Here is a 27748-nt window from a genome sequence, read left to right as displayed (position 1 = left end):
CACCTGCTACTAACATCTCGAAACGTCTGTGTGACACTTTCGCCCTTAACACCATCACTGCCAACATGTAGGATAAAACACCGGTCAGCAGCCTGTCTTTGGCGTCCTGTCGGCAACACAGTGTTCTCAGACCCTTGCAAACAGACCCTCAGCAGGGCCCATGCGTGTATCTGTGTCTGTTCTCTTGCTGCAGGAGCTCAGGACGAATTGGCTGCCCCAGCGCTGTTGGAACAGCCCTAGAACCGGGTGACTAGGGGATTGCACTGATCTGAGAGCATGAGTAGAGAGAAGGATGAGGCGTTGTTTCGTATACTCAGTATTTATGATGAGCCAGAGGAGACGAGGAACGTTCCCGAAAGCTTTGGCATTTCCTCCCAGCATGAGCACCAAGCACAGTCCCATCCAGAGGGGGTGTATGGAATGCCCCAGCAGGCCCTCGGTTCCCCGACACAGCGTGGCCTGGTTTGTCAGGAGATGAGCGCCGGGACCCCACAGCAGTGGGTCCTCCAGACTCTGGGCAGATCTGAGCTCCAGGCCAGTTGTCTCCCCCAGGCAGAGCCAGAAGCAGCCGCAGAGCTGGACCCCAGGTAGGTGTTGCTTGAACTAGACTGGGGGAGGGAGCGGGAGCTGTCCTGGGGAGAGGAGATCCCGGCACCGAGCTCTCCAGATCACACTGTGTCCCCCTACCCTTCATCCACGTGTCATAGCTTCCTGCCAGGACCCAAGTTTGGTAAGTCCCAGCTCGGACGTGTGGGCAGGGAAGGTGGCAGCCCAAGGCCGGGCCTCGGATGGGGGACGAGGTGTGAGGCCTGGTGTCGGGGAAGCAGGCTTCTCCTTGAGTCCTGCGGTCCTGTTGCTGTGGGCCACCCTCTCCGTGAGCCGGTGGGTCTTGGTATTTCCCTGCAGGCCCCCCTTGCCCCTCACCTCTGCCCAGTGAAGAAGTCTGGTCGTTCCTCAGGACAATCGTAAGTGTTTTATTTTTTCTACACTTGGGATCTTTGCCTTCCCCACTCCTCCCCAAAAGAGAAGCTAGTAAGGAAAGGGGAGGGCATGTGGTGTGCCTGGATTCTCTCCCACAGCGGTGGGTGTCCTACAGCTCCCTGCTGCCTTTGAACTTGGCTGCCGGGCTCTCACTGCCACTGTGTGGGGCCTTCGGCTCACGGTGTCTCCTCTTCTTGAGCTGCGTCGGGAGCGGGGGGTGTCTGAGCCGGACCCTGCTGTCAGTGCTGGTGCACAGAGCTGTCTCCGAACCTCGGGTGAACACTCAGGAATTCAGTCAGGGGACCGGGCAGGTGGCCGCCCATGGATGATGGAAGGCCAGGACTGTGCCCTCTGATGGGTACCCGCGTTCTCCTCTCCCCAGCCGCCCGTTCCCAATGAAGCGGTGGTCAGGCAGAGGGTCCCCCGGCGGTGCTGGAAGGTTGGCAGGCTCCGCCACGGAAAGAAAGTCTACGCCGTGGCCATCAGCAGCTCGACTCACCACGTGTACACGTGTGGCCACGGCTACATTAAGGTCTGGGACGAGAGCGCCCTGCATGCCCTCAGCAAGGCCCCGCAGGCCCAGCTGGACTTGCAGGTGAGGGGTGTTCGGGAAGGGCCGGGGGAACCTAGACGTGACCTCTGTCGTGTGACTTGGAGCCTGGCCCTCGAGGAGGTTAAGTGAGGGCGGGGACTGTTCCTGCAGGACCACCAGAACTGTGTCCTGGCCTGCAAGCTGTTCCCGGATGAGCAGTGCCTCATCACCGGGGGTCTGTCCCGGAGCCTGACCCTGTGGGATCTGGCGCCCACACCACGTGTCAGGGCCCAGCTGGCCTCCACGGGCCCCCTGTGCTATTCCCTGGCGCTCTCCTCCAATGCCCAGATCTGCTTGGCGTGTTTCAAAGGATTTGTCGAGATTTGGGATTTGCAGAACCAAATCTTGATCAGGTACGCCCCCGGGGAGGGCTGGACGGTGAGGTCTTTGGGAAGGCTCGTGTCCCTTTCTGGACCTCCCTCGCCCCTCTGTGCGGTAGGACTCGGTGAGTCCGTGCGGAGACTAGATGTGGGGGCTTCCTGGGCCCGAAACGTCCTGGTGTTGAGCCGGTGCGCGAACCTCGGCGATCTTCTCCGGCCAGGAAGCACGAGGTCCCTGAATACGGGTCCCGCTGCGTGGACATCGCGGGCAATAAGTTCTGGACAGGAGGTGAAGACACCAGACTCTATTCCTGGGACCTGAGGAGCTACCAGAGGTTGCAGGAGCACGAGTTACGGCACGAGGTGTCTGGCAGCCCCCGGTGGGCTGCGGGCGGTCCCCGTGGCCGGGAGTGGGGGCCTGAGTTCCACAGGGGGGCGGGGTGTGAATGACAGTGTAGACAGCTTGGACCGCTGACTCCGGTCCTTCTTCCAAACAGATCCTCAGCATTACCCACGAGCCCACTGAGGAGTGGGTGCTGGTAGGCCTGAGAACAAGCGACATCATAATTCTCCACACACACCGGCCCGAGAAGTTTAAGGCAGTCTTGCATAAATACGTCAACCACCACAACATCAAGTTTGCCTCCTGTGGTGAGTGGAAGCCAGGCGACCCCTCTAGGAGTCCCGTCCCCCACACCCCCAGGATGTCTGGTCCTCTGCAGAGTCTGGGTCCAGCCTTGTTTCGGGCTCTGTTCTTCCCTCCCGGCCCCAAGCCCGGCTGAGTGGAGACCCAGGTGTCCGGTTCCCTGCTGCTGTCACTTCTGCACCCACGTCCCCCTTCCCCACTGCCACCTTTCCCCCCATCTCCTGGCATCCTGCCTGTCTTCTGTCCCCATCCCTCTCCTCTCCAACTCTCCCTGTAACTGTGCCTTCCTACCCAGAATAGCAGCCTGGAGACAAGGGCCGGCAGAAAAGGCATGAAGCCCCATCTGATTGTCCTTCTGTGCAGGGATACTGAGCCCCGTCCTGTGTGGGGCTGGAGGGAAGGGCCAGATGAGGGGAATGGTTTGCCTCTTGTCTCTGGTTTTTCTAGATGGGCCCATTGGGCCAGAGGAAGAGCTTCTCTTTGCTTACTCACCTTGGGGAGGGACCTGGGCCTGGAATGCAAGCTTGGTCTCTGGCTTCTCCACCTGCCTTTCCTTCGCCAGGGAGCTACTTTGTGACCGCGATCGACGAGTCAATCCACGGCATAGCCGCACCTTCTCTACAAAGGTTGTTTCAGGTATTGGGAGGAGGGCTCTGCAAACCCAGACTCTCAGAGCTCACAGGCCCAGATCCCAGTGGGTCGGGTCCCAAGGACAGTGACGGAAACTATCCCTGGGGTAGTATATGGGGCCCTTTACTAGACCCAGGGGAATGCGGACTCAAGGTTCTGTGACCTCATGGGCTCCGCCGTGAGCCCCGAGACCTGCCCCGTTGTCTCCAGACTGAACCTCAGGTCTGTCCTTCACCTTGAAACTGCCCCCAAGTGAGGCCTTCATCTGTGGCCCATGCCTGGCGCCTGCCTGTGATCATTCTTCTGGCCTCCTTCCATGTAGGTAGAAGAGCCGACAGATGTCCTGTGTTGTGATGTGTCTGCTGACAACCAGTATCTGGTCACGGGCTCCAAGAACAGTGCTACGGTTTACCAGCTCTTGTACTGAAGTTTGCGTGCTGTGTTCCTGCTGGCGAAGACCCAGAGGAGGCCAGCAGGCGGAGGGCATGGCAGCCTCCATGGCCCGATACCTTCACCTGACCCTCGGTGGTCGGGCCTCTGTCTGCTCCCTCCGTCCCGGACACACCTTGCCTGTGCTCGCAGGTTTTTATGATACGACGTAGGGGTTTTTCCTTTGTTACTATTCTTACTGCTGATTTCTGAGTTTGGGTGGGGAAACTTGCTTTTGTAATTAACAAAATAGAAAAGCAAAAACCAAAATGGCATGATAACGTGGTCAGTTTTTTCAAAGAGCAAACCCCTTGTGATGGATTTCTTAGACCCCATTCAGCAACTTCCAAGGTGGGGAAGGAATTTTACAGCAGACTTAGTTTGGCTTGCAACTTTTTTGGCGGGTCAGAGATTTCTTGGAAACTTCAGAAAGCTCAAGAAGAAAGGCATGTCCCTGTGCAAACCTTCAGGCTGTGTCACGGAGTCAGCACCCCATCAACACTCCATTCCTGACCCAGGTTAAGACTCCCTGAGCTGGTCTAACCATATCCCAAGGAAGGGCTCGCACTCTCCCTCTCTCTCTCTCTCTCTGTCCCCGCTCTCTGCTTTTAGCCGCTTCGTGAAGATATGCGGCTTTATCTGAGTCTTTGGAAGGCTTGATTTTTGTTCTGGCATTCTGTAATATTTTTGTCTGGTCCTCTGCAGGTGGAAAAAGCCCAGCTCCTGAAATCAAGCCATAGAGGCCTGCTTCCTTGTCCCTGCCCATTCTGCCTCCTCTTTGTTTGCTTAGGGTTGGCACAGCTGAGACAGCTCAAGTTTGGAGCTCAGAGTTGTCACTGGGAGGAGATGCAAAGCCAGGGACCAAGTGTGCCATCCTTTGACCGAGATACAGTCAGGTACCTAGGTCTTGCTGACGGATCTTGAGTGAGGAATGAGTCTCTCATTCCTGGACCAAGGCTAAAGGAGTCGGGGGCATCCCCCCCGCCCCCCCACCGCTCTGCCCCCAGGTTCTGGGTCCCCTTCTATCAGCTCAAGGCAAGGAGGTGGAGGTCCTTGGGGACTGCAGGGCCATGAGGTGGAAGCATCCACTGGGCCAGACACAAAATTACAAGTGTCCACTGATGGGTGAATGGACAAGGAAAATCTGATGTATCTGTAATACACACACAAGGGAATGTCGGGTTCAGCCTTTAAAAGGAAGGAAATTCTGACCTCTGCTGCAACACGGATGAACCCTGAAGGCCTTGTGGGAAGTGGAATGAGCCAGTCACAGAAGGACAAATACTGTGATTCTACTCCTATGAGGTCCTCCGATCACTCACAGAGACAGGCAGCAGAAGGGTGGTTGCAGGGGGCTGAGGGAGAGAGAGAAATGGAAGGTGAGTGTTTGATGGGGATAGAGTTTCACTTCTGTAAGGTGACAAGGATTCTGGAGATGGAGGGTGGCCCCAGTGACACAGCAGCTTGGGCGTGCTCAGTGCTGCTGACCCGTACACCTCCAGGTGGTGGAGATGGTGTAAGATCTGTTACGTGCATTTTACACAATTAAATCAACAATGAGGGAATGACAAAGATCAAGTTCAGAATAGTGGTGATCTCTGGGGAGGGAGGGAGAGAAACTGGGTCGTAAAGTGAGAAAAAGGGAGCTTTGACTCCATCTGCAGTGTTTTTGTCTTAAAAAATGAAGTTAGTCAAAATAAAAAATGAGCACCTGGGTGAGACCACCAGGAAAGGGGACCGACAGGCCACAGAAGGGGAGAGGATATTTGCAAATCCTATTTCTGGTCAGGGACTTCTATCCAAAATACACAAGGAATTCTTATAACTCAACAATAAAAAGACAAGTAAACCAATTGTACACGGGGCAAAGGATTTGGATAGGTTTTTCTCCAAAGGAGACACACTCATGGCCAGTAAGCATGGGGAAGGGTGCTCACCATCACTGGGAAAATGCCAATCAAATCCACCCTCTAGGAAGGCTAGAATAAAACAGGCAACAGCAAGTGTTGGTAAGGATGTGGAGAAAGTAGAACCCTACATGGTGCAGCTGCTTTGAAAAACAGTTGGGTAGCTATAAGCGCTCAACCTAATTACCACGTGACCCAGCAGTCCCACTCTCGCGTGTGTCCGAGAGAACTGAAAGAAGAAGAAAACCACGTAAGGGCGGAGGCAGTAACTAGAGTGATAAAAGAGTCCTAAGGTTTTTTTTCTGGAAAAGTAAAAGTCTGGAGTGCTTGGCTGGCTCAGTCAGTAGAGCACACCACCGTTGATCTCTTAGGGTTGTGAGTTCGAGCCCTATGTTGGGCAAAAAGATTTTTTTTTTTAATGATTTTATTTATCTATTTGATAGAGAGACAGTGAAAGAGGAAGCTGGGGCAGTGGGAGGGGGAGAAGCAGGCCCCCAGCTCAGCAGGGAGCAGGGCTCCATCCCAGGACCCTGGGATTACGGCCTGAGCTGAAGGCAGACGCTTAACAACTGAGCCACCCAGGTGCCCAAGATTACTTTAAAAAAAAAGGTAAAAGTCCCAGTTAATAGTAGTCTTCATAAGTCAAGTAGTAGCATTGGGATTTCTAGGTTAATTATCAAAAGAATATTAAACAAGGGTACAGTTTCAAACTAGAGGGAAAATGCTGGCATAATAGAACATAAGAATGTTAATATTAGTATTTATATTTATAATCAGCATAATCTTAATATATATAATTTGATATTGATCTATTAATATAAATATAGTAATAAAGCATTCCAAAAGAAGAGAGGATATAACAAACTAGAATTTTTTAAAATTATTTTTTAAAGATTTTATTTATTTGAGTGAGTGAGAGAGAGCGTGCGCGTGTGAGTGGGAGCACATGTGTGTCCACATGTGAGTGGGCAGGGGGGAAGGGCAGAGGGAGAAGCAGGCTCCCCTCTGAGCAGGAAGCCCAATGCGGGGCTTGATCCCAGGACCCTGGGATCATGACCTCAGCCAGAGGCAGACACTGAACAGACTGAGCCACCCAGGTACCACTTAACTAACTAGAATTAAAATAAAACAGGCAGAACAAAAAGGGAAACCTTATACAAATGGTAGATTTAAATCCAAACATACCAGTAATAATAGTAAATGTAAATAGAGTAAATATTCCTATTAATCTGTAGAGGTTGTATGACTGGGTTAAAAATATCTCAAATATGTGTTTAAGAAAGACATATATATATGTATATTTAAAGAGATGTATATTTAAGATGTATATTTAAGGAGACATATATATATATTTAAAGATTTTGTCAGAGAGCACAAGCAGGGGGAGCAGCAGGCTCCCCACTGAGCAGGGAGCCCAATGCAGGACTTGATCCCAGGACCCTGGGATCATGACCTGTTCTAAAGGGAAATGCTTAACTGACTGAGTCACCCAGCTGCCCCTAAAAGAAACATTAAAACAAGGATAAAGTATGAAACTCATAGAAAAAGATGCTTCTTCTACATACTAAATCAAAGCAAGCTGATATTACTATTAGACCACACATAGTTTAAAATGAAATGCAAAACTGGCAGTAAAGGAAACACTTCGTAAGTGTTCAATTCAGGTTCAGTTAAGCAGGAAGACAGGAGAATTCTATGCTTTATGTATTAATGTAGTCTCAAAATATATGCAAATTGACAAAACAGACAAATCTATCAATAACCAATATTTCAAACAGACCAAAAAAAGGAACAGATTTAAAAAAAAGAATATAGAAGATGAACATGAGTAGAAAATGTAGTTCATTGCTATGACCAGTACAGAATACATACTTTTCCCCACATACACAAAAAGCATTTACAAAACGTGAGCATGTTGCTGGGCGCCTGGGTGGCTCAGTGGGTTAAAGCCTCTGCCTTCAGCTCAGGTCATGGTCCCAGGGTCCTGGGATCGAGCCCCGCATCGGGCTCTCTGCTCCTTGGAGGGCCTGCTTCCTCCTCTCTCTCTGCCTGCCTCTCTGGCTACTTGTGATCTCTGTCTGTCAAATAGATTAATGAAATCTTTAAAAAAAAACAAACAAACAAAAAAAATGTGAGCATACATTGAGCTATAAATTTCAGTGGATTTAATTCTTATAGAATTAAATTTAATTTAATTTTAATTAAATTAATTAAATTTAATTCTTATAGAGTATATTCTATGCCTGGCTGGCTCAGTTAGTAGAGTATGTGATTCTTGATCTCAGGGCCATGAGTTCAAGCCCCTCATTGGTGTAGAGCTTACTTTAAAAATTAAAAATAAGTTAAAAATATACATATATAAAAATGATATCTATATTTTATTGATGTGAAGAACAAAGGCAAAATAAATGAGATAAAATTAAATTTCCTTCTAACTTGCAGCCCATTGACAAATACTTGAGGCAGGCAGAGTATGACAGTCCTCCAGAAATTCCCGACGGTTTTACTGTTAATCCTTTGCTAGAGGGAAAAACCACCTTGGCTAGACGATCCCTACCTAGGCCTCCAGGATCCTCTAAATCTTTAACATACGAAAATCCTTTTGGAAAATTCCTTTGTCTTGACCACCCCCAACTCCAAAGCTGGTCATCACTTGCCCCTCAACAATCCCAGCTCCGCTCCTTCTGCCCAGGGTCTTGCCCCGGGTCTATAACAAAGCCACCTTTTTGCACCAAAAACCTCTCAAGGATTCCTTCTTGACTCTTTGTTCGGGAACCCCACTTCAAACCACATCGCTATGACCACAGTGCGACCAATTAAGATAGAAATGAATAATAAAAACTAGAAATTTCCCTATTTTGGAAAGTAAGAAATATCCTTCTAAATAATTAATAAAAGACTAAATCACAAAGTAATTGGAAGCTATTGTAAACCGAATAATCAAAACTTGCAGGGGTCAGCTGGAGCTGTGGGTAGAGCCGTGGCCTCGCCTGGGCCGCCAGGGTCGCGCGCCACCTTGCTGTCCTGGGCCACGTGGGCGGGGCGCCCCCGCCCTGAGCGCCCAGGTCCTCCCCCACCACACCTGGGCGGGCTCTTGAAAGCGGGGTCTGGGATGGAGGGAGGAAACAGTCTCTGGAGATAGCCGGAAATGAACGTAGAGACCCGGTTCTGCTGCGAGTAAAGTTGGGGCAAAGGGAGGGATCCAGGTGACGCGGTTTCTCAAGTGCTGCAAAAGCAAGCGCACCACTCGGCCGCGCTCTGTCCATCTCCCCGCTGTCGCGACAGCACGGCGAGTTTTCTCACTTCCGGCTTTTTATTCTCGGGAGGGGGCCGTGGTCCTTGCTCCCGCCTGGGGCGTCGCGTTCCTGCTGAGGGAGGTCCCCGGCAGCTGGGGTCTCCGTTCCCCCGTCCGCGTTGTCTCCGTGTCCAGGGGCCTTCAATGCACCGTCGCAGCAAGTTTTTCTGCACACAGCATATTGGAGCGCAGCAAAACTCTCGTGCCCTCTCTGAGGCTCGAACTCAGGACCTTCAGATTATGAGACTGACGCGCTGCCCACTGCGCTAAGAGGGCCGTGAAAGGGATGTTCCTTTTTGTCACTAAAGGGATGTGTCTACGGCCCCTTCGCCTTCACAGGTCTATCTCTCCCTGCAGCGACCCGGGGGTCCCTACCCCGCGGCGGGCCCCACGCCATTGGCTTGTACCGACACGCGGGGAAGGAGGGTCGCTCCTGGGAGAGGAGCGGTTTCCGCGGAGAGAACGCGCGCCGAGCCCCGCAGCCCCGCGCGGACCCGGCCCCGAGCCGCGGCGCGCCGGGCAGGTGCCCAGGCTCCGAGGGGGACCCCCCCCGGCGCGCTCGGGCACTCGGAGGGCGCGCGCCTGGCACGGGTGCGGACAGGTGAGAGGGGGCCTCCGAGTCCAGGTGTCAGTCCAGAGGGCGGGGGCGGGAGAGAGGACCTCCGGCTGGCCGTGCTGACCCGCTGGGACAGAGGCTGCGGGTGGGCGGCAGGGGGCGCCCCCGAGTAAGGGGAGGGTGGGTAGGGCCCCGGTAGCAGGCGTGGGGGGCGGAGCGGATGAGGGGGAGAGAGGGGCATGAGGTCTCCAGGCCTTGGTCCTGGATTAGGGGTGGGAGTGAGGTAGGGGAAGGGAGAAAAGATTTCAGAGGACTTTGGGGATGTGAATTCAGGAGGGAAGCACAGGGAAGAAACTATGGTTACTTTGGACTTGCCAGTTTATCAGACTGTATTTTTGTATTTCCTTTCCAATGATTTGCTCCCTTGTTACATATAAGGGTATCTCATCTGGAAGGTCAGAAGACTGGCACCATTGCCCCCAGCAGGGTTTTAAGTTTTATTGTAATAAGATGGGTGGGTGGGCAGAACATACAACCATCCCTAGGAAGGTTTTCCTTCCTTATTCCTTCCCTCCCCGGCTTCCTTATTCCTGAAGGGAAATTTCTGCTGCAGATGCCCAGACAGATGGCTCCCAAGGAATCATTCATTGCCTGTCCCATTTACCCAGCGATTATTACAGGTAAGATGACTACGTTGGACTTGTCAGCTTATTCACTCCCCACCTCTTGTGGGATTCTTGCTTTCACCCGAGAAGCAAATATATTTTCATATCTGGTAGGACTAGCCCCTTCCCCCTCCTTGCACCTTTAAGGGTTTTGGTGCTCCATTGCAAACAGGTTTCGAGTCACTCTTGTAACACAGTTCACACTGATTCCCTCTTATTTCCCTGATTTCCAACCCTGTGCTTCCAGATTGTTCTCAGTTGTTCCCTCTGTGTCAGTTCTGCCTCCTATCTTGACTGGGTGTTCCAGACAGGTGATCCAGGGACAGGAGCTGACCCACCTCTAAGTATGCCACATTCAGAAGGATGGGTGGCGGGGCTCTGGGCCCGACCCCAAGCCACCCTCTGCTGCCATCTCCTGCCCAGACTCAAGAGCTGGTGGGAGAATGTGCACTGAGCAACGAGCACTGCATGGAGAGTCAACGGCTTGGGTTTGGTTTTCCCTCAGCTGCTTCCCAACCTTGACTTTGTGGCTTCCCCTCCTTTTCATCCTGGGGTGGCACAAACTCTGCCCCAAGAATAGGAGGCCGAATCTGACAGGCGAAGGGCTTTTCGGGGGGGCGGGGGGTATCGGAGCTGTGAAGCCAGAGCTCCCTCTACCTCCCACCTTGAGAAGTTGCAGAGGGAAGGACATACTTTGTTCTAGGAGTCTCTCTAAACATGCTTTGCAAGGTGTCCCCACGCCCAGGCTTGCGCCGTTTCTCACTGTCCTTTAGGAGAAATAGCCATTAGGGCCCTGCAGTGGTAAGACAGACCCTTGGCCTCCCAGCCAGGTGAGATGTACTGTCCATCCAGGGCCTTCCTCCCGTCCTCCCGTCCTCCCGTCCTCCCGTCTGCCTGCTCCTCCTAATCCGTTTCCTGGGCTCCTCCTGCACAGTGGCCTGAGACCACCAGAGATGCTTCTCTCTCTCCATCACTTCTTTGAAACCTTTGCTCTTCCCCTAAGATGATTGCTCTTTCTCTGGGGCAGAGGTGGGTATGGAATCTTCTGGATCCTCTGCAGCAGGTATATAAGAACTAGTTTTAGCTTATTGATAGGCCTGAGAGGGGAGGGCCTGAGAGGAGAGGCAGGTGCAGTGGGAGGGGTGGGAGGTGGGGGGTGGGGGCTTATTGTGAGGAGTCAGTGTTCGAGACCCCCCCAGGACTTGGGTGGGCAGGGAGTGAGGAGCTGAGGGGAAAAGCAGGCCCCAGGGAATGTGAGAGGAGTCTCTGCCTTCTTTCTTTCCCTGGGGCTTTCTTACCGGCTTCTTCATTACTAAAATCATTCCCTCTTCACACTTAGCTCAGCTATGTTGCCTCCCACGAGCCCCTCCCTTGATTCGCTGGTGGGTATTTGGTCCTCCCTTCTGTTCCCCTCCAGCTCTCTGGGCACCGCACATTGTGTTTGAGATGCCCAGCACGTTATTACCTCCGAGGAGAGGGACAGATTTATCTTCTCACATTCCGTCTCCTCGGCGTCCATCCCAGGGCCTCCCCCATGAATGACAAGCCATTCTCTCTAGGTGTTCCTGCAGTCCGTGATGTCAGGGATGCAGGGAGGAAAAACTGCTTTGTGTGTGTTGGGCCCCTGATAGGACTTCGTTGACAGGGTCCTGGGGATTCGGCAGGAGGGCACTAGCAAATCAAGCAGAACCTCCCGCCCTTCTGCCCCGGCAGGGAGGGTCAGGGTCTTGAAATCCACCCGCATGCAAAGTGAAGCCTTTCAGGATCCCAGGAAGGGATGCCTGCAGTTTTCCAGCCCTTCCGCCAGGGGGCAGCCTTGCATTGCCTCTAACATCCAAATGGTTTGCGTTGAATGCCAGGAGCCTTGCCTGTGAGACCTGGTCTCTGTTTTGGCTTTGACCAGCTGCATGATCTGCAGAAAGTCTCTTCACTTTCTGGATTTGTTTCTCCTCTATGAAGGAACAGGGCCAATCCCTTCCATCTTTTTCTAGGTTGCCAGCATCCCATAAATTCCCTGAGCTGTGGCCATGCGGCCGGGGAGGGGGACTAAGTCCTCTGCCGTCTACTTCTCATAATGCCCTTACAAGACCAGGTCTTGGAGACAGCCGTGCACGGCTGCTGGAGTGAGGGGCCTCCGTTCGTCTCCAGGTCAGCCGTGATTGGTGGCCTTGACCTCTCTATTCCCGTAAAGTGGTGACCACACCTGCACCGGCCTCGCCAGGCTGCGGCCTCCAACCTAGCATGGACAGGCAGCCGCGGTGACCGGTGCTCATCACTGATCGTGCGAGCACTGTGAGCCGGAGGACCTTTTCTGGCTTTGCTGAGCTCCGCTGCTCACTGCCTGGTGTGGAGGGTCCAGCATTCTCAAGGGCATCTGCTAGGGAACAGGAGCAGCCCCCCAGAGCTGTCCCACCCCAGTCCCCTTGGTTCTAGTCGCCTGGTTTCCAAAGCTGGCTGCCCATCAAAATAACTGAGGAATGCTTGTTATTCACCCACAAGAAAAGTACTTATTTAAAGCGTTAAATTCATTGTCAATTTCTGAGTTACTTATAGAGCTGAGAGAAGCTAAGCTAAGAAGGTCATTCGGTAGGAGGAACACGTTCAGGCAGTGGTCTTTGTAGTGGTCAGTTTTTGAAAAACCCCAAACCTCAGATTGTTGTCTGTGTGCACCTTCTTGGACAAAAGGAAGTTCTTAACTTGGGGAAGGTGCATATTGCGTCTTCTCAGTAGGTCTCGGGGAACTAACTGTATGTGGAATCCTGGGTGGCGGGGGCGCTCAGGGGCTCCTCCTGGGTGGGGCTGTGCTGGAGCTCCCTGGTGGAGTGGGTGTCTTTGTTTTGGGATGTTCGTGGGAATCACAGAGATGACAGGTGGCCTGTGACATCCACTCTTTCAAGGAGAAGGATTTCTTCTATCTGTTGGTGGGACCCCAGCTGGGTGAGCCAGGAGGAGGCCTGCCATCCACTTGACACCCCATGTGACTCCTAGGAACTGGTTTTGGGGCTTCTGGCCCATGTGGAAGGCAGGAAGAATAAGACCCCACAGATTGGCTTCTTGTTGGTGTTGGGAACCAGATTTCACCTGTGCTGATGGTTGGGCCAGAGGAACTCTCTGGCCATTGGGGGTGTCTTCTAGGAAGTTTCTGGTGACTTCTTACTTCTTGGAGTTGTTTTGAGGGATGTGGTTTGTTGATAGTAAGATTCATATGAGAAATAAACTTGCTAGAATATCCAGGGAAACATTGCAATGTTGAAAAGGTGGGGGGGTCCATTAGTGCTTGTTCACCAGACATTAAAGCAAAAAGTAAATCCTCTGTAATGAGAACAGCGCGGCTGTGGCACATGAGTAGACCAGTGGAATAGAACAGAAAGCACAGAAATGAACCTAAGTACAAAAGGAAATTGAGTGTGGGATAAAGGTGGCATCTCGAATCTCAGAGGCAATGATAGCCTTTTTAATAAATGGTGCTGGGAAACGGGGCAGTTATTTCAAAAGAGAATTAAATTCATAGGTCACATCGTATGGAAGAGTGCACTCAAATGGTTCATGAATGTAGATGTAAAAAAAACGAAACCGTGTAAGTACTAGTGTGAAAAGAAAAAGCGTGGGTAAATTCTACTTAAGCTCCATGTAAGGAAAGGATTTCAAACACCACAAAGTCAAAAGACAACTAAAAAATAGGGAGAAAATATTTGCAACACCCAAAACCAAGGGCTTCTCGGCAAAGATGAAGAGCTTACGCTCCCTAATACATAGAGAACTCTAGAGAACTGAGGGACAGAGGATGAACTCTCCAAAGGAGAAACGGGAAAAGACTCGAACGGGCAGTTCGCACACACGCCCAAAGACCATGGTCCGCGAACATGGGACATAGTGAACAAGCACATCCGTGGCCGGACATCCGTCAGTTCCAACAGCTGAGTGCCGGGGGCTGCCCTGGCTTGGCTCCTGGAACGAGGAAAGGACATTAATGAGCAACTGACGAAATGTGAGTGCTGTCTGTGAATTAGTTAACATCTCCACGTTCAGCTCCTGCTTTTGCTCCTGGCGTTCGCCGTTACCTAAGTGTTAACATCTGGAAGAGCTGGGTGAAGCGCGTGTGGGAGCTTGATTATTCAGTCGGAAAATTACTTTAAGAGAAAAGTTTTAAAAGTTAAAAAAACAAACGGAGAAAAGTGAGCACCCTCTCCTCTCCCTCCAGAGATTCTCATTAGTGACTCTTAGAAAGGGGGCTGTGGGGGCTCTGTTTTTAACAAACTCTTCTGGTATTCGGGTGCAAAGCCCCCTGGACCAGGTGGGCTGTAACATCTGTTTTATTCATGGGCGCAAGAAATGTTTGAGAGTCTCCAACCTCAATAAATAATCAATAAAACCTGCAGGCATAATGGCTGCCCGAGTTGGAGCACAGACCTGGGCCGTGGGTGTGCCAGGCAATTTCATGTTTCTCTGTCAGGAAATACATCTGATATTTTTTAAAAATGTTAATTTTTTAAAAAAGATTTTATTTATCTATTTGACAGAGATCACAAGCAGGCAGAGAGACAGACAGAGAGAGAGAGAGGAGGAAGCAGGCTCCCTGCCCAGCACAGAGCCCAATGCGGGGCTCGATCCCAGGACCCTGGGATCATGACCTGAGCCGAAGGCAGAGGCTTTAACCCACTGAGCCACCCAGGTGCCCCCATTTTTTTTTTTAATCAAAGACTCCCTATGGATCAGATACTTTCTGCATTAACTGAATCCCCGAATTCATTTACTCAAAATATATCGATGGCTTTGTGTGCCAGGCTGACCCTGTTTTGTGGGGACGAAAAATGGAAGAAGGGTCAGTTCCTGTCCCCAAGGAATTTATGATTCACTGGCGGAGACGCACCCTGGGAAATAACGCTAACAGACGCCAGAGTGTGGTCAAGTCTCAGGGGGGGTTGGATTTGAGCTGGACCTGTGGGGGCTGCAGATGGGCGGTTGGTCAGTTGGAATGTGGGGAAAGGGAACAGCCTGAGAGGCAGTTGGGGGGGTTGGTTCCAAGCAGAGAGGACCGTTGGGGGAATGAGAAGGCTGCTGGAGAGGGATGGCTCAAGGGGACAGCTTCAGGTCTGAGATGACTGGATGAAAGGTAGTGCTATGAGCCAAAACAGGGGAGCCGGGAGGGCTCGCTGGGTTGAGATAGGCGAGTCTCCCTTACCGTGCTCGGATCTGTGAGCGGCCCCTGAGGACCCTACATTGGGGGCAGGAGACCAGTATGGCCACGCCATACTAGCTTTCTGGAGAGAGTGGACCCAGGGCTCTTGGGGGTGTGGTGGTGGCTGAGGCTGGAGGGAAGGGTCAGGCACTTGGAGCTGGTTGGGTTTCAGGGGAAGACAGACATCTGTGTGCATATGTTCCACTGGCCTTTGAAAATGTGGGTCTGTTGAAAGGAAAAGAGGGAGGCTCAAAACAGACCGGCCCCCACTGCTGCCAGGGGAGGGGGGGAGAAGGCGTGTCTCGAGGGTCCTGGTTGGGACCATGTGCACCTGGGCCTAGGAGAGGGGTGTTTGATCCAGTAACCCCCGTTCTGACCCCTATTGTGTGCATGTGGGAGCTCTGTCGTTCTTGAGTTTTCTCGCCTTTAAATCCGGAAGGAACACAACACGTCTGGAAAGCACTGTGGTAGGATTAAATGGCTCACATATGTAAAGTGATTTCAGGTGTGTGCAGGACTTACAAATGCTACCATTTAATTAGGGGCCAGGAGGAGACTGAAGGAGCAAGTCAAGGGGCTGCAGAGGCTTCCCAAGCCCTGGGAAGAGTGAGTCCTAAGAAGCGGAATGCAGTCGTCACGATTTCGAGCAGCCGCTAGATGCCAGGTAGTGAAGGCATATTAGCACAGACAGTCCTCACTCTAACCTCATGAGGGATTTTTTTGTTACCATCCCTAGTCTGTGCTGAAACATGAAGGTACAGGAGTGTGACTTACATGTTCTGTTCTAATCTGGAGTATTAAGTGGCCCAGGGGTTAAAGGTTGGCCACCTCTGGAGATGGTCATTTGCAGGATGTCTTCAAGTGCTGAGGCTCTGCTAAGTGCAGGTGACCTTAAGCTGTCCCCACCTTCCCTGGCTGGAGTGCAGGTTGATCATAGCTCCTGCAGAGAGACTGGCCATCCTTTGTCCTGGGAGTCTCTAGAAGCGCACTTACTATGCCTCTTTCCTGCATCCAGCCTTCCAGCTGCCGTCTGGGAAATAATTCCTTGAGACGTCCCACATCCGACGGACTCATCCTGAGCCGGCCTGCTCCAAGTCTTTTCTCCTACCTCTGCCTCTCCGTCCCACCCATGCAGATCCTGCCACCGTTGCCCATAGGGACCACATCCCTTCCTCCCTACTTCCTCTGGCCTTAAAAGGGGCCAGAGTGAACTTGATCCTTCCTCTGAACTTGTAGAGAAACTTCCCTCAGCATGACTCCTGTATACCTTTCCTGCTTCCCCGGGAGGATGTCTCTTTCTTCGGATGGTTTAGACTTTGCTGAGTTCCCTGGGTAAGAAACATCTCCCAGGTATTGAACTCTCAAGTGTCCGGATTGTGGACAGGTTTGTGCAGGATTCAGGAAACCCAAGTGTTCATCAGCAGGGCTGAGGCAAGAGGGCTGGGAGAATCCTAGGGATCCCGGCAGATACGGACCTGGCCAGCGTGGCCAGCCAAGAGAGGTGGGTAGATTCTTGAGGTGGGCAGCCACTGTGAGCCATGGTGAGTTAGGAGGGAGAGCAGGAGGAAGGAAGAGGAAGCAGTTGGGACAAGGGACGAATGAGGAGGGACGTTGGCTGTGTCTGTTCCTGACCCCAGAAAATGCCTTTCCACGTTCTTCTGTCTCTGTCCGTTTTCCTCTAGAGCTCACTGTATCTGCCGCTAGAGTACCCCCGCTCCATTTGCTTGGTACTGCCTCCCCCATCCCTCTGCACTCACTCCACCAAATCTTTGCTTCACTGTTTCCTCGGTTATCTGCCTCACTCTGGAAACTCCACGGGGGCTGGAACAGTGGCTCACCGTCTCTCATTCTTAACGTACCAGACCCAGTGGCTGGGCTGCCGAAAGCCACCAATATGTGATCCTGATCAGACCCATTCAGGGATGCAGTAAGGGAGAGAAAGGAAATGATGGTGGGCATGAGTTTCCCGTTAATAGGGATACTGGCGGTTCCTCCGGGGTTGTCTAGAGCGAAAGGAGAAACTCCCCAGGAGGGGTATGCACTGAACCCCACCCCTCAGCTTTCCTGGGCAGGGACCCAAAGAAATCCGTGAGGCCTACTTGAGGTTTGGGTTCCTTAGCAGTGCGACAGCAGGGGGCGCTCTGGCCCCACCTAGAGCCCTGCCTTGGACACCCTAGTCCTCTCCCTCCTGCGGGGGAAGTGCTGACCCCAGCTGCAGGACGCCCGCAGGTGACACTGTAGCAGCTGGGAACCTAAGGCGGTTGGCTGGGTCCTCTTCTTGGGGCCCAGTGTGGGGAAAGAGACCCTCCTCTTCACACCTTCCAGCTCGTTCTAGGATGCAGACCATCCCCCAGATCATCCTGGGCTGTGGTGCTGCTCTGTGGACCCTTCATGCTCTGTGGCCTCAGATATTGCCCTTAGGGGACCGGAGCCCAGAAAATCCACGTTCTCCTGCTGTGGGGACTGGCCCTACACCGGGTGTTTCCCGTCTCCTTCCCAGAAGCCACCCAGACACAACGAGGGGTACGAGCAAGCCAGGCAAGGAAAGGAGCCAGGGCTCTTAGGGAGAAGCCCCAGGCGGGGCCGGATGGAGGCCGGTTGCACATCTGGCAGATGGGGAAGGGCTGTCGCCCGGGGGTGGCTGTTGTTTTCTGAAACAAAAATTTTTCCATTGGAATACGGCTATTTGCAAACTATCAGAAAAATGTGCCCGGGAAGACAGTTGGCTGGAACGCAGTCTCCTGCTTGTCACAGGCCTTCCGGGGACGCGAAGGTGCCACGCTGCGTGGCTTTCCACAGGAAGCCGGTGGTGAGACTGGAGAGTCGTCGGCTGGAAATGAGGACAGAGGAGGAGTCCTGTGACCAGGTGTCGGAGCGCGGGCATCAGTCTCGGTCTTGGCTGCAGGAGGAGAGTCCCCTCGGTCCCCGCGCCCCAGCCTGCCCGCCCGCGCCCCAGCCATCTCCTGCCGTGGAACAAAAGCAGAGACAGACTCAGGGACCAAGGCGAGGTTTAATGGAGGAAGAATGAGGACTCCTCGGGGACTCCGGTGATTCATCATTTCCAGAGGCTGACTGGCTGTGGGGGCCCGTGAGGAGCTCAGAGAGGGGCCCAGAGGAAGCCTGGCTGGGCGGCTTTGGTGCCCACAGATGCACAGGCCACGTGCCTGGGAGCTGACTTTGCTGGCTCCATGAGTCGATCGCCGGGGGGGCAGGTGAGCGTGGTCGGAGATGACCAGGCGCTGACCTGGACCCCTGCTCCCTGCCTGGCCTGAGCCCAGGGTGGCCCCTGCCCAGCCCTGCCACTCGGGGGAGGCGGCACGGGACCCTCTGCCCGCAGATGGAGCCTCCAGGGGAGGGCACTGCCTCCACATTGGTGGGTGTCCACGCCCACGCCAGTGCCTGTGGAGCTGCGGCCCCGTGCAGGGTGCTGTCACCGAGCTGGCCCGCGAGTGGAGGGCGGCCCAGGAGCGTGAACCTCATGGAAAGTCAGCCTGGAGCTGGAGTGTCTGGGCCTCGCCTGCGGCTCTGCCACTTGCTGGCTGCCCCACCTTGGAAAAGTTTTCTTAAGGCTCTCTGTGCCCCAGTGTCCTTCTCTGTCACATGGTGATCAACAGTCCTGACCCGGTTACTGGGCCGTGAGGTCTAAATGAGGTAATACGGGCCACAGGTTCTTTTGAGCAGGATTTCTTTTACTTAGAAGGATTAAAAAAAAAATTGGAATATTCCCTAAGAAGGGTTCCTGATCTCAATATCTTTGGGTTCCTGATATTGGGGGGGGGGGTGTGTGGAAGGGCATCAGGGATTGAATGGCCTCAGGGACTCCTCCAGACCGCAAAGCCTCGTGTCTGTGTGTATGTGCGTTAAGTCACGTGCCCCTCCCTCCCCAGCACAGGTTCTGTATACTAAGATGCTCAGGGGGCGGGTCCTGACTGGAGATTGGATGCCTGGGTGGGGGGGTGGGGAGGTGGTTCAAATGTCTTTATTTGAGACCAGCGTTTCTCAACCTCAGTGCTATTGACATTTGGGGCTGGATGACTCTATGCTGTGGGGTGCTGTCCTGTGCATTGTAGGATGATTAGTAGCATCTGTAGCTCTTTGCCACGAGATGCCAGTTGTGACAATCAAAAATGTCTCCAGATGTTGCTAAATGTCCTTAGGGAAGGGAGAGGGGGACAGACTGCCTCTGCTGGAAAGCTCCTGCTTTGTCCAATTTTCTGGGCAGCGAGCCCTCCCTAAGTAGACATTATTCACTGTCCTGAAATTTATAGCAAAGTCACTTTTTTGAGCCTCCGTTTTTCTGCCTCCTCCTGTGCACAGTCCACATGGGGTCCAGTGAAAATCCTGGCAGAGGGTTTTTCAAAATTGGTGGACCGTCGGCTTTCCAAACCCCAGTCCCGTCTGATATAAATGACTGGTTCCTTAACCTGGCCGGGCAGCTGGATCTTTGGAACTTGGTTTTTATTGTATTTCTTTTTTTCGCTCAAACCTAAAGGGTTTTTAGAGCGTTAAATGCAAAATAAATCACTCAGTCCTTTATTATTAAAACCCAAGCTATGATAAAAATTAAACAGTTAATTCTGTGGAGAACAAGATCTTGAGGTAATCTTCTTTTGTGGTGAATACATTTTTTTTTTTTTTAAACCACAGACCTCAAATGGGTAGTTCCTCATTCAGGGGAAAGGCCAGAGAAGGGTTTTAAGGAGAAGACCCAGCAAGAAACAGATGTGGAAAAGGAATCGGAAGCATTGGAGGTTCCCACTGTTTAGGGTTCCCAGCACGGGTGCCCTCATGCTGGGACATCCTGCTTTTTTCCTAAATGCTGTGGAGCTTGCTTTGGGGCAAGTCCTTTCAGCCGTGGGTTTGCCAGCACCAAGACCTCCTGTCTTGGGACCAGGGTGCCCAGGAGTGGGCATCAGAAGCAAGCTTTGGAAATGCTGGGGTGGCTGCTGGGAGCACCTCTGGGTGACGGACTGTCTTAAACGAAGCGGCTGGTGTTTGCCCTGTGGGATTTGGGAGGTCTTGTCAGTGACACCGGGGGTCAGAAGCAGCATGGCGTCCAGCTCGCCAAGGTGTGTGTCTGTGTCGGTAGCACTGAGTGTGGTCATTTGAGTCCCCTTTGTATTCGGTGGCCTGGGCTGTCATCTGCACAGCTGGTCCTGTGGGCACGGTGATTAAGATTCCAGCCAGCGCCTGGGGACACCATGGCTGTGCCAGGATAGATGTAACCTACGACGAGACATCTAGGGTCCGGTAAGGTGTGTGCACCCCGGCAAGGATGCTGGCTGCTTGGAAAGCATCGAGACGGCTCTGGGCAGAGCAAATGGGGCTCCTGTCCCCGGGTTTCTTAAGAATGCACTTGGATGCTGTTCTATGTAGACCAAGTTAATGCTGTGGGTCATCCTACATGAGCTCCTACATGAGCTGTTGGAGACTTGTGATTGGCAGATGGGCGTGGCAGCCCCAGGGCAGTTAGTTGAAGTTAGTTGCAAATGGGCCCCTCAGAGAGGAAGTTTCTTCAAGCCAGACAAGCTAACACCAAGGGTTGTGGTGCAAATCGCCCTAACAGCGTAGAGTTGTTGTGTAGACGGTCTTGCTGTATAGACGGTCGAGCTGATGCTAGAGTGGATCCGGTCTCCACTGGTGGGGCCACACTCTCATTTAGAAGAGCCAGGGAGGATGGGTGGGGCAGGCGATGACCCGGTTGGCCCTGGATTGGCCATCTTTGTGGGCACCAAGTTGGGTCCTCTTTGACACTGTGACACAGTGGTTCTCCTGCACTTGCCTGCCGAAGTGAAGGGTTTCAGCGAAGCACGGAGACGAGGTCAGGGGCCTGAGACCTCAGACAGGCCTAGGACAAGCTGTGGGGGTTTCCTCTGCAGGCCTGGACCCTGGTGGAGGCTAAGCTCCTCCAGTGAACCATGAGGAGAATCTTACGGTTTGGCTCATTGCTGGCGCTGGAAGGAAGCAGTTTGAGTGATGGTCTTTGTAGTGGTTAAACAGTTTTTGGAACCCCCAAACCTCAGATTGTTGTCTGCATGTACCCTCTTGGGCAAAAGCATGTTCTTACTCGGGGAAGGTGCAGACTGTGTTTTCTCAGTAGGTCTAAGGAGAACCACAGGTTCTGAGCCTTCGTTTGTCTGCCTCCTTCTGTGCACGGTCCACATGGGGTCCAGTGAAAATCCTGGCAAAGGGTTTTTCAAAATTGGTGGACCGTGGGCTTTCCAAACAGGTGGAAGGACAGGACCAACCCCCCTTCTGGGGGGGTTGGTGGTGCTCTCTGTCCCCAGTGGGCTGGGCATCTCCATCTTGGAAGTCGTGGAGACGATGGAAACAGCAGGTGGCCTGTGACATCCAGCTCTTCAGAGGAGAAGGATTTCTTGCCTCTATTGGTGGGACCCCAGCTGGGCCAGCGAGGAGGCCTGCCATGCCCTCAAGGCCTCAGATGACCCCTAGGAATTGGTGTTGGGGCTCCCAGTCCAGGTTGGACTCCTTCAGCAAGAAGACCCTATGGGTTGGCTTATTTTCGATGCCAAGAGGCAGGCCCCACCTGTGATGGTAGCTGGGCCAGAGGAGCTCTTTGGTCATTGTAGGTGCCTTCCAGGAAGTTTCTGGTGACTGCTTACTTCTTGGAGCTGTTTTGAGGGACACTGTTTGTTGAAGCTCTCTTTCTATCTTGGTGTGTTTGTCCTAAAACGTATCTCAGGTTGGAGGCATCCCATCTCTGTGTCAAGAGCTCTTGTAATGTCCTGTGCCGTGGATGGGATTTCATGGCTTTCCTGTTTAAAATGCAACTGTAAATTTTACAGGACCTTTCTGGATGGTTGTTATTTTGTTTGTTTGTTTGTTTTTTTGTTTTGTTTTTTTTAGTTTTTTCTCCAGGGCCTGGATTTCCTGCTGGTTCATTTTCCCTTCCTCAAGCAACTTCTGTTCTTTTCCCTTCCTGCTGGGCTGTCTGTGCGGGGACATGACGTGTTGCCCCTGGACTTCATTAGGGCCTGTGGGGTGCTGCCTTCCCGCCCCATGCGAGCAGCCACCCAGTGCAGGGAGCACCTGCCTCCTTCACTGCTTCATGCCCTCTCGCAGTTCTGGCCGCTGGCCCCATGGTCCCTCGGGGGACTGGAAGGCTGCATCTTTCTCAGACCACTCTCTTTCTTCCCGACTCTGTGTTGCAGAGCCGTGAGCCGCTGCCAGCGGCCTCCTGAAGGCTTGTGTGATGTTCTTCTCGATTTTTGGGTAGTGTCTGGGCCATACATATTCTTCCTTGTTCTTCCCGCTACGCCCTGGTGGCCCCTCCCTATCCTGGTGGAAGAGAAAGAGGCGGCCCGTTTCAAGCCAGGGTGGACAGTATTTCTGTCTTGGGATGATCGTGATCTGACACGATCATCAGACTTTGTCTTTTCTCATCCTGGGGTTAAACTGCTTTCTGACTCGTGGTGCATCGGAGGCTGGTGGGGGGAGGGGGTTGGCGGTGTGAGCCGTGGTAAACGCCCCCGAGGATGTGGACTCCTGTCCAGCCTCCTTGGTGGAGGGATGCGGTCAGGTGTCAACTCTCCAGAGCTTTTGTAGCCTCCTCACCTTTTGGGGCCAATCTCTTTTGCCTGTGGCTCTTCCGCTCCTTCCCAGTTAATCCAGCTGTGGCTTCGGCTGCGTGGTCTTTGATGAAATATCCTGTCTTCTGAGGAGTGTCTCCTAACTTCAGTGATTTTTCATGAAACCAGAGGCCAAAGAAACAGTGGCCCCGGAAAGGGAGTCGCAAGCAGTAGCCTGGCTTCTCGGGGTTCAGACCACCTTTGGAGAGGGACTAAGACTCTGCCCTCTAGGCTGTGCCTGCCTTCAGTTCTCCTTCCTGGGTGCTGTCAGTAACCCCTGGGGGTTGCTCGCCCTGAAGCCAGGGTATGCCTTTTGTGATTTTGAGCAGGGTTTTGTTGTGGGGGAAGAAGAACCCTTCAGAACTTCACTTTGGTTTTTAAAATTCCCATTCCAAAACCTTGCTTTCCTTTAACCCTTTAAAATCTGTTTGCAGTTTCTGCTCTAACAAATTGTATCGATCCCTTTTAAGGAGGGGGGAGTCCGTGAGATTCTGGGTCCTGTTCGGAGCAGTTAGTGGTGAGAGCCTGGGACCGGGCGTTGCAGGCAGGACTGTTGTGTTCGGCCCGGGGCTGGTGGTCAGCAGCTCACTGGTCTCTCCGTGTCCCAGAGGGGCAGGGTGGGGTGGGGATGGGGGCCACTGGCTTCACGGACTTGCCCCCTCCACTTGGTTTAATGCTCTGCTGTCATTGTCTTGAAATTCTGTGTAATTTTTGGAAGAAGGAAGCCACGTGTTTTCTTTTAGCACTGGGCCCTACGGATCACTGACGTGGTTCGTCCTGATGAGGGGCAGTTCGCTGAGGGAGCTGTGGAAAGAGGCTGGGGTTGAGGAGAGGGGGTAGAGGGTGGGTGTGGATGGGAAGGGAAGGAGCCATCTTAAAATCAATGGGGTGAGGAGGGCGAGATAAGGCATTTTGTATGGGACTCAAGGCAAGAACATCCATGTGATCATCGGCCATCTCATCAGACTGGGAGCCCCGGGCAGGCGGGGACAGGTGCGCTTTGGTTCTTGGCTCTGTCACCCCCGGCATGGGTGCAGCACAACTCGTGGTTGTAGTTAACCCCCCAGAGAATGGTTGTCAGACAGTGACAGGTCTCAGAACCCAGCTGAGTGACAGCGGAATGTGCTGCTTTGGCAGCTGGTGAATTTCCTCCTGGTCAGGGCACTGGTTAAGCAGAAACCAGCTCCTTATTTGATGTTGTCGTGATGGTTTTCTTGTTGTTTTCCCACGACGGAGCATGCAGCCTTTGGTACATTCCTTTCCGTGGCCCTGAACTTGTGGATTACTCTGTGCCTTTTGAAGAATGTTGTTCTCCCGGCCTCTGGCCCTCCAGTCAGGATTCTTTGTGTTTCTGCTGGGTTGCTTTTTCCTAACCCCCACGACCTCCCCCGGTTGGGCACCATGACACTCTTAACTCATGCACCTTAAAACCGACCGCTGAACGGGATGACGGAGGCTTCCTGCACGTGCCTCCCCACTGGCTGGCACTCCCGCCCTCATCCCTGCAACTGAACCAACCCTCTGATCACCAGTGAGGTGGTCTGAACATAGTGAAGATGCTCGCATGGCCTCTGAGCTCTCTACCTACCCCGACCTGCCTTCCCTGTCCTGGGAGCTAATCCCTCCCAGCTTGTGGGTGTGGATGTTTCCCTGCTCCTTACTGTGCCTGGATTTGCTGGAAAAACACCTTCGGGTGATAGGTCTCCAGGAAGGAGATGGTGCTGGAGCCTATGAGAGGGTCTGTGTGTGGTGTCCGCTCCGTCCTGGGCAGCTACAGCTCGGTGGGGGAGCCCAGAGGTACTTTGTTTTGGGGGTGGGGGCTTGGGATCCTTCCCTCCCACGTGTAGAGGGTTAATTTAAGCACACTTCTCAGTTCCTGGCAGGTGATTATCAGTGGTCTATGCCGGGTCCCTCTCTTGGTGTTGCACTCCCTTTGGGTGAGATTTCCCACGGCCATTCATCTCCCTTGGGGACAACCATTTGGGATGCTCAGTGGGGGTCCTTTTTTTTAAATGCTCTAACAAAACATCGTTACTGTCTTGTGTATAAGCACATTTAGTTCACGTAGATGAAATTGTTATGCCATTTCTTATTCTGTTTCCTTCCTCCTTTAGCACTATGTTTTAAGGTGCGGTCTTCCGCTCTACGTTCTTAAAATGTATTGAGATTACCCCAAGAGCTTTTGTTTATGTGGGTTAAAACTATCGATACTTGCCCCATTAGAAATCAAAACAGACGTTTACAAATTTTTTTTATTCATTTGCAAATAGAAATGGTGAAAACATGGCAAGTTAAGATAAATAATATTTTAGCATTATTATGAAAATAGTTTTGACCCTGCAGACTCCTTGCCCTGTAGTAAGGTGTCCGTTTGTTCCAGGATCCAGAAGGATACTATGAAGGGTAAGGTTTGGAAAGTGAATTTCATTTGTAAAACCTGCATCTGAAGAGAAATGGTGAAATGTAGTGTATTGTAGGAAAGTTTGCTAGGTTTGATGGGCTTGTCTCCCTGGCTTACTGATCATTGCCTGCAGTATGGAAGGTTATTCTAGATAGCAGAGACTCTGTGTCTTACCAGAACACTTTTTGGTGCTTTATGTTGAATTTGTCCTGTTGTAGGATAGGTGATTTTAAAACACAAAGAACCAAAAAGTTATCCGTTATGAACATGCCATATGTATATATGTATATGTATATAAACAGGCATTTCCTGTTTATTTTACTTATTTTATAATCCATAAGGATTTTTTTTAAGGAAATGAAGAGGATATTCACTTATTTTTGGTCTGTGGTTATTAGGTTGTGCAACCACCTCCACTATCTAATTCTGCCTGATTCCAGACAGAATTAATTCCTAATTAATGAATTCCTTATTGTTAGGGCCCTAATTAATTCCCCAGCTCCCAATTTGAAAATGAAACCCTGCGCCCACTAGTGGTCGCTCCCTGTTAAGGTACCCCTTCCCCGCCCCCTGGCAACCATGACTCTACTTCCCGTCTCAAGGACTTTGTCTCTCATGGCTTCTCGGTATACATGGCATCACCCAAGATGGGGCCTTTTTCGTCTGGCCTCTTCTACGCAGAGTCACATTTTTGAGGTTCATCCGTGTTGTAGCACGTGTTAGCACTTTGTTGCCTTTTGTGGGCGACTCTCCAGTCAAACCCTCGTATGGATGTACTGTACTTTGTTGCTCCATCGCTTGATGGACATTAGACTTGCTTCCACTCTTTGGCTATTATGAATAATGCTGCTGTGAACACTGTGCAAGTTTTTATGGGGACGGAGGGCATCTCATTAGCCCCGTGTCCGTTTACTTTCAGCAGTTGGCACGTTTTGACCTGGGTGACCAACAGTTTGTTTCTCAGGCGCCCATGATCGTATGTTAATCAGGTGTCCAAATCTCATCTGACAACTCTTTAGATGTTTGCCTCCTTGAATAATTTAATAAGTAGAGAGGAAAAGAAAACAGAGGAAAGGGAACTTTTTAGGGTATCTTCTATGCCTGCAGTGGTCTTTGAGGTGCCCCAGAGGAGCCCTGGAAAATCACAAAGATTTGGGTTTGCTCCTTATTAAAAGAGGGCTGCTAGCAATTATCAGGTTGGTTTGAAGTGTTCCTGTCATAAGATTTGCACTAGAGGAGTTGTCAGATCAGAAGACACGTTCCACCTTCCTGAAGTTAAGCTTATATGGATGAAATGTGAGTGTAAATATTTTAGAAGAATTGTGAGTGTGTGAGTGTGGGTGATGGGAAGTCCCTGGAGATTTGTCAGTGCCCTCACTGCCCACATGTGTGTGTACCCTCAGGGGAAGCGCCCGTCTAAAGTCTTAGGAAATAGTTCTGCACTGTCCTTGGATAGAGACATGTCCTGTCCTCCATTCTGGTGATACTGGTGAGAGTAACAGACAAACCACAGCTACACAGGCTTTGTCATACAGGCGTTCTGGGGCAACACTGTACAGCTTGTTCTGGGACACGCTTCCCCGGGGGCTCTGCTCTAAGCCCCAGGATGCAGTTTGTGTGTCTGAGACAAGGGACAGTCCTACAGCCTCATGAAGAATGACTGTACCAGGTACTTCCAACCATCCCGCCTTGAAAGAATAGACTCAGGGGTGCGGGCTTCTGAGCAGACGTCGCTAGAGCAGCTCTCCGACTAGCCCTGTGGGCCGCATCAGGATTTCCAGAACTCTCTTTGTTCCGGAAGCAAGACGGCGTCCTGAAAGCAGACCGCTAATCCAAGCTCCAGTGGAACAAGAATGGATTACGTAGGACTGCATGGAATGATGTGGGAATTGTATTGTGCTTTTGTGTTTAAACTAGTAATGTCTTGTGGCTCTATATTTTTCTGGTTTTGTGGGGAAGACTTTTCTCTTCTTCGGGCTCCCTTTAATCCACACAATTTAGTAGACTCTGCTTTTCGAAACAGAAATAAGGCATTTAAAAACGATACTTGGTTCCGGCTGGTGTGTAATGGTATCTCATCTCACCAGTGGCTAGCGATGTCAATCTTGTGTTTGTTTTCAAGTGGGCTCCCTGCCCAGGGTGCAGCCCCGTACCGAGCTTGAACTCACAACCCTGAGATCAAGACCTGAGCTGAGATTGTAAGAGTGGGTTAGCATAAGAATGGCCATCCTGAAGGCCGGGAAGCCATTTTACTGAGCGTCCCTAACCGGCCCACACACTGCACACGTGAAACCTGAAAAAAACAACTGAATCATATACCACCAGGGTGGTTAGGCGGTGGCGCCACAGGGACCAGGTGTTAATGAAAAACAAATAGTTAACTTGCAGAGATCACAATCGTGCAAGACCGGAGTCGCCCTTGGTTTGCAAATGTCCTGGTGATTTACAACAAAGAGGCTATCTTTTCAATGGCCCAAATTCTAGAGACAAATGGCTCAGTTCCTTGAGGCCAAATGTCACCCTCCCCACCATAAAACTGAGGGAGGCTGAGGCAGAAG

General features: G+C 52.0%; 1 protein-coding gene across 1 annotated transcript; it reads left to right on the top strand.

Moving 5' to 3' along the window:
* Positions 1 to 276: 276 nt before the first annotated feature.
* On the top strand, positions 277 to 3771 carry TLE7 (TLE family member 7; the record flags this gene model as incomplete). Its single annotated transcript, XM_080827790.1, has 9 exons — positions 277 to 587; positions 708 to 730; positions 907 to 965; positions 1364 to 1576; positions 1685 to 1926; positions 2115 to 2256; positions 2391 to 2544; positions 3102 to 3175; positions 3496 to 3771. The coding sequence occupies 9 exons, from the start codon at positions 277 to 279 to the stop codon at positions 3769 to 3771; spliced, it is 1494 nt and encodes a 497-aa protein (XP_080683916.1).
* Positions 3772 to 27748: the final 23977 nt, after the last annotated feature.

The sequence above is a fragment of the Martes martes genome (genome assembly GCF_963455335.1).
Source record: "Martes martes genome assembly, chromosome: 17".
NCBI classification, from domain to species: Eukaryota; Metazoa; Chordata; class Mammalia; order Carnivora; family Mustelidae; genus Martes; species Martes martes.
The sequence above is the reverse complement of the archived record's forward strand: the minus strand, read 5'-3'. Positions and strand labels throughout refer to the sequence as shown.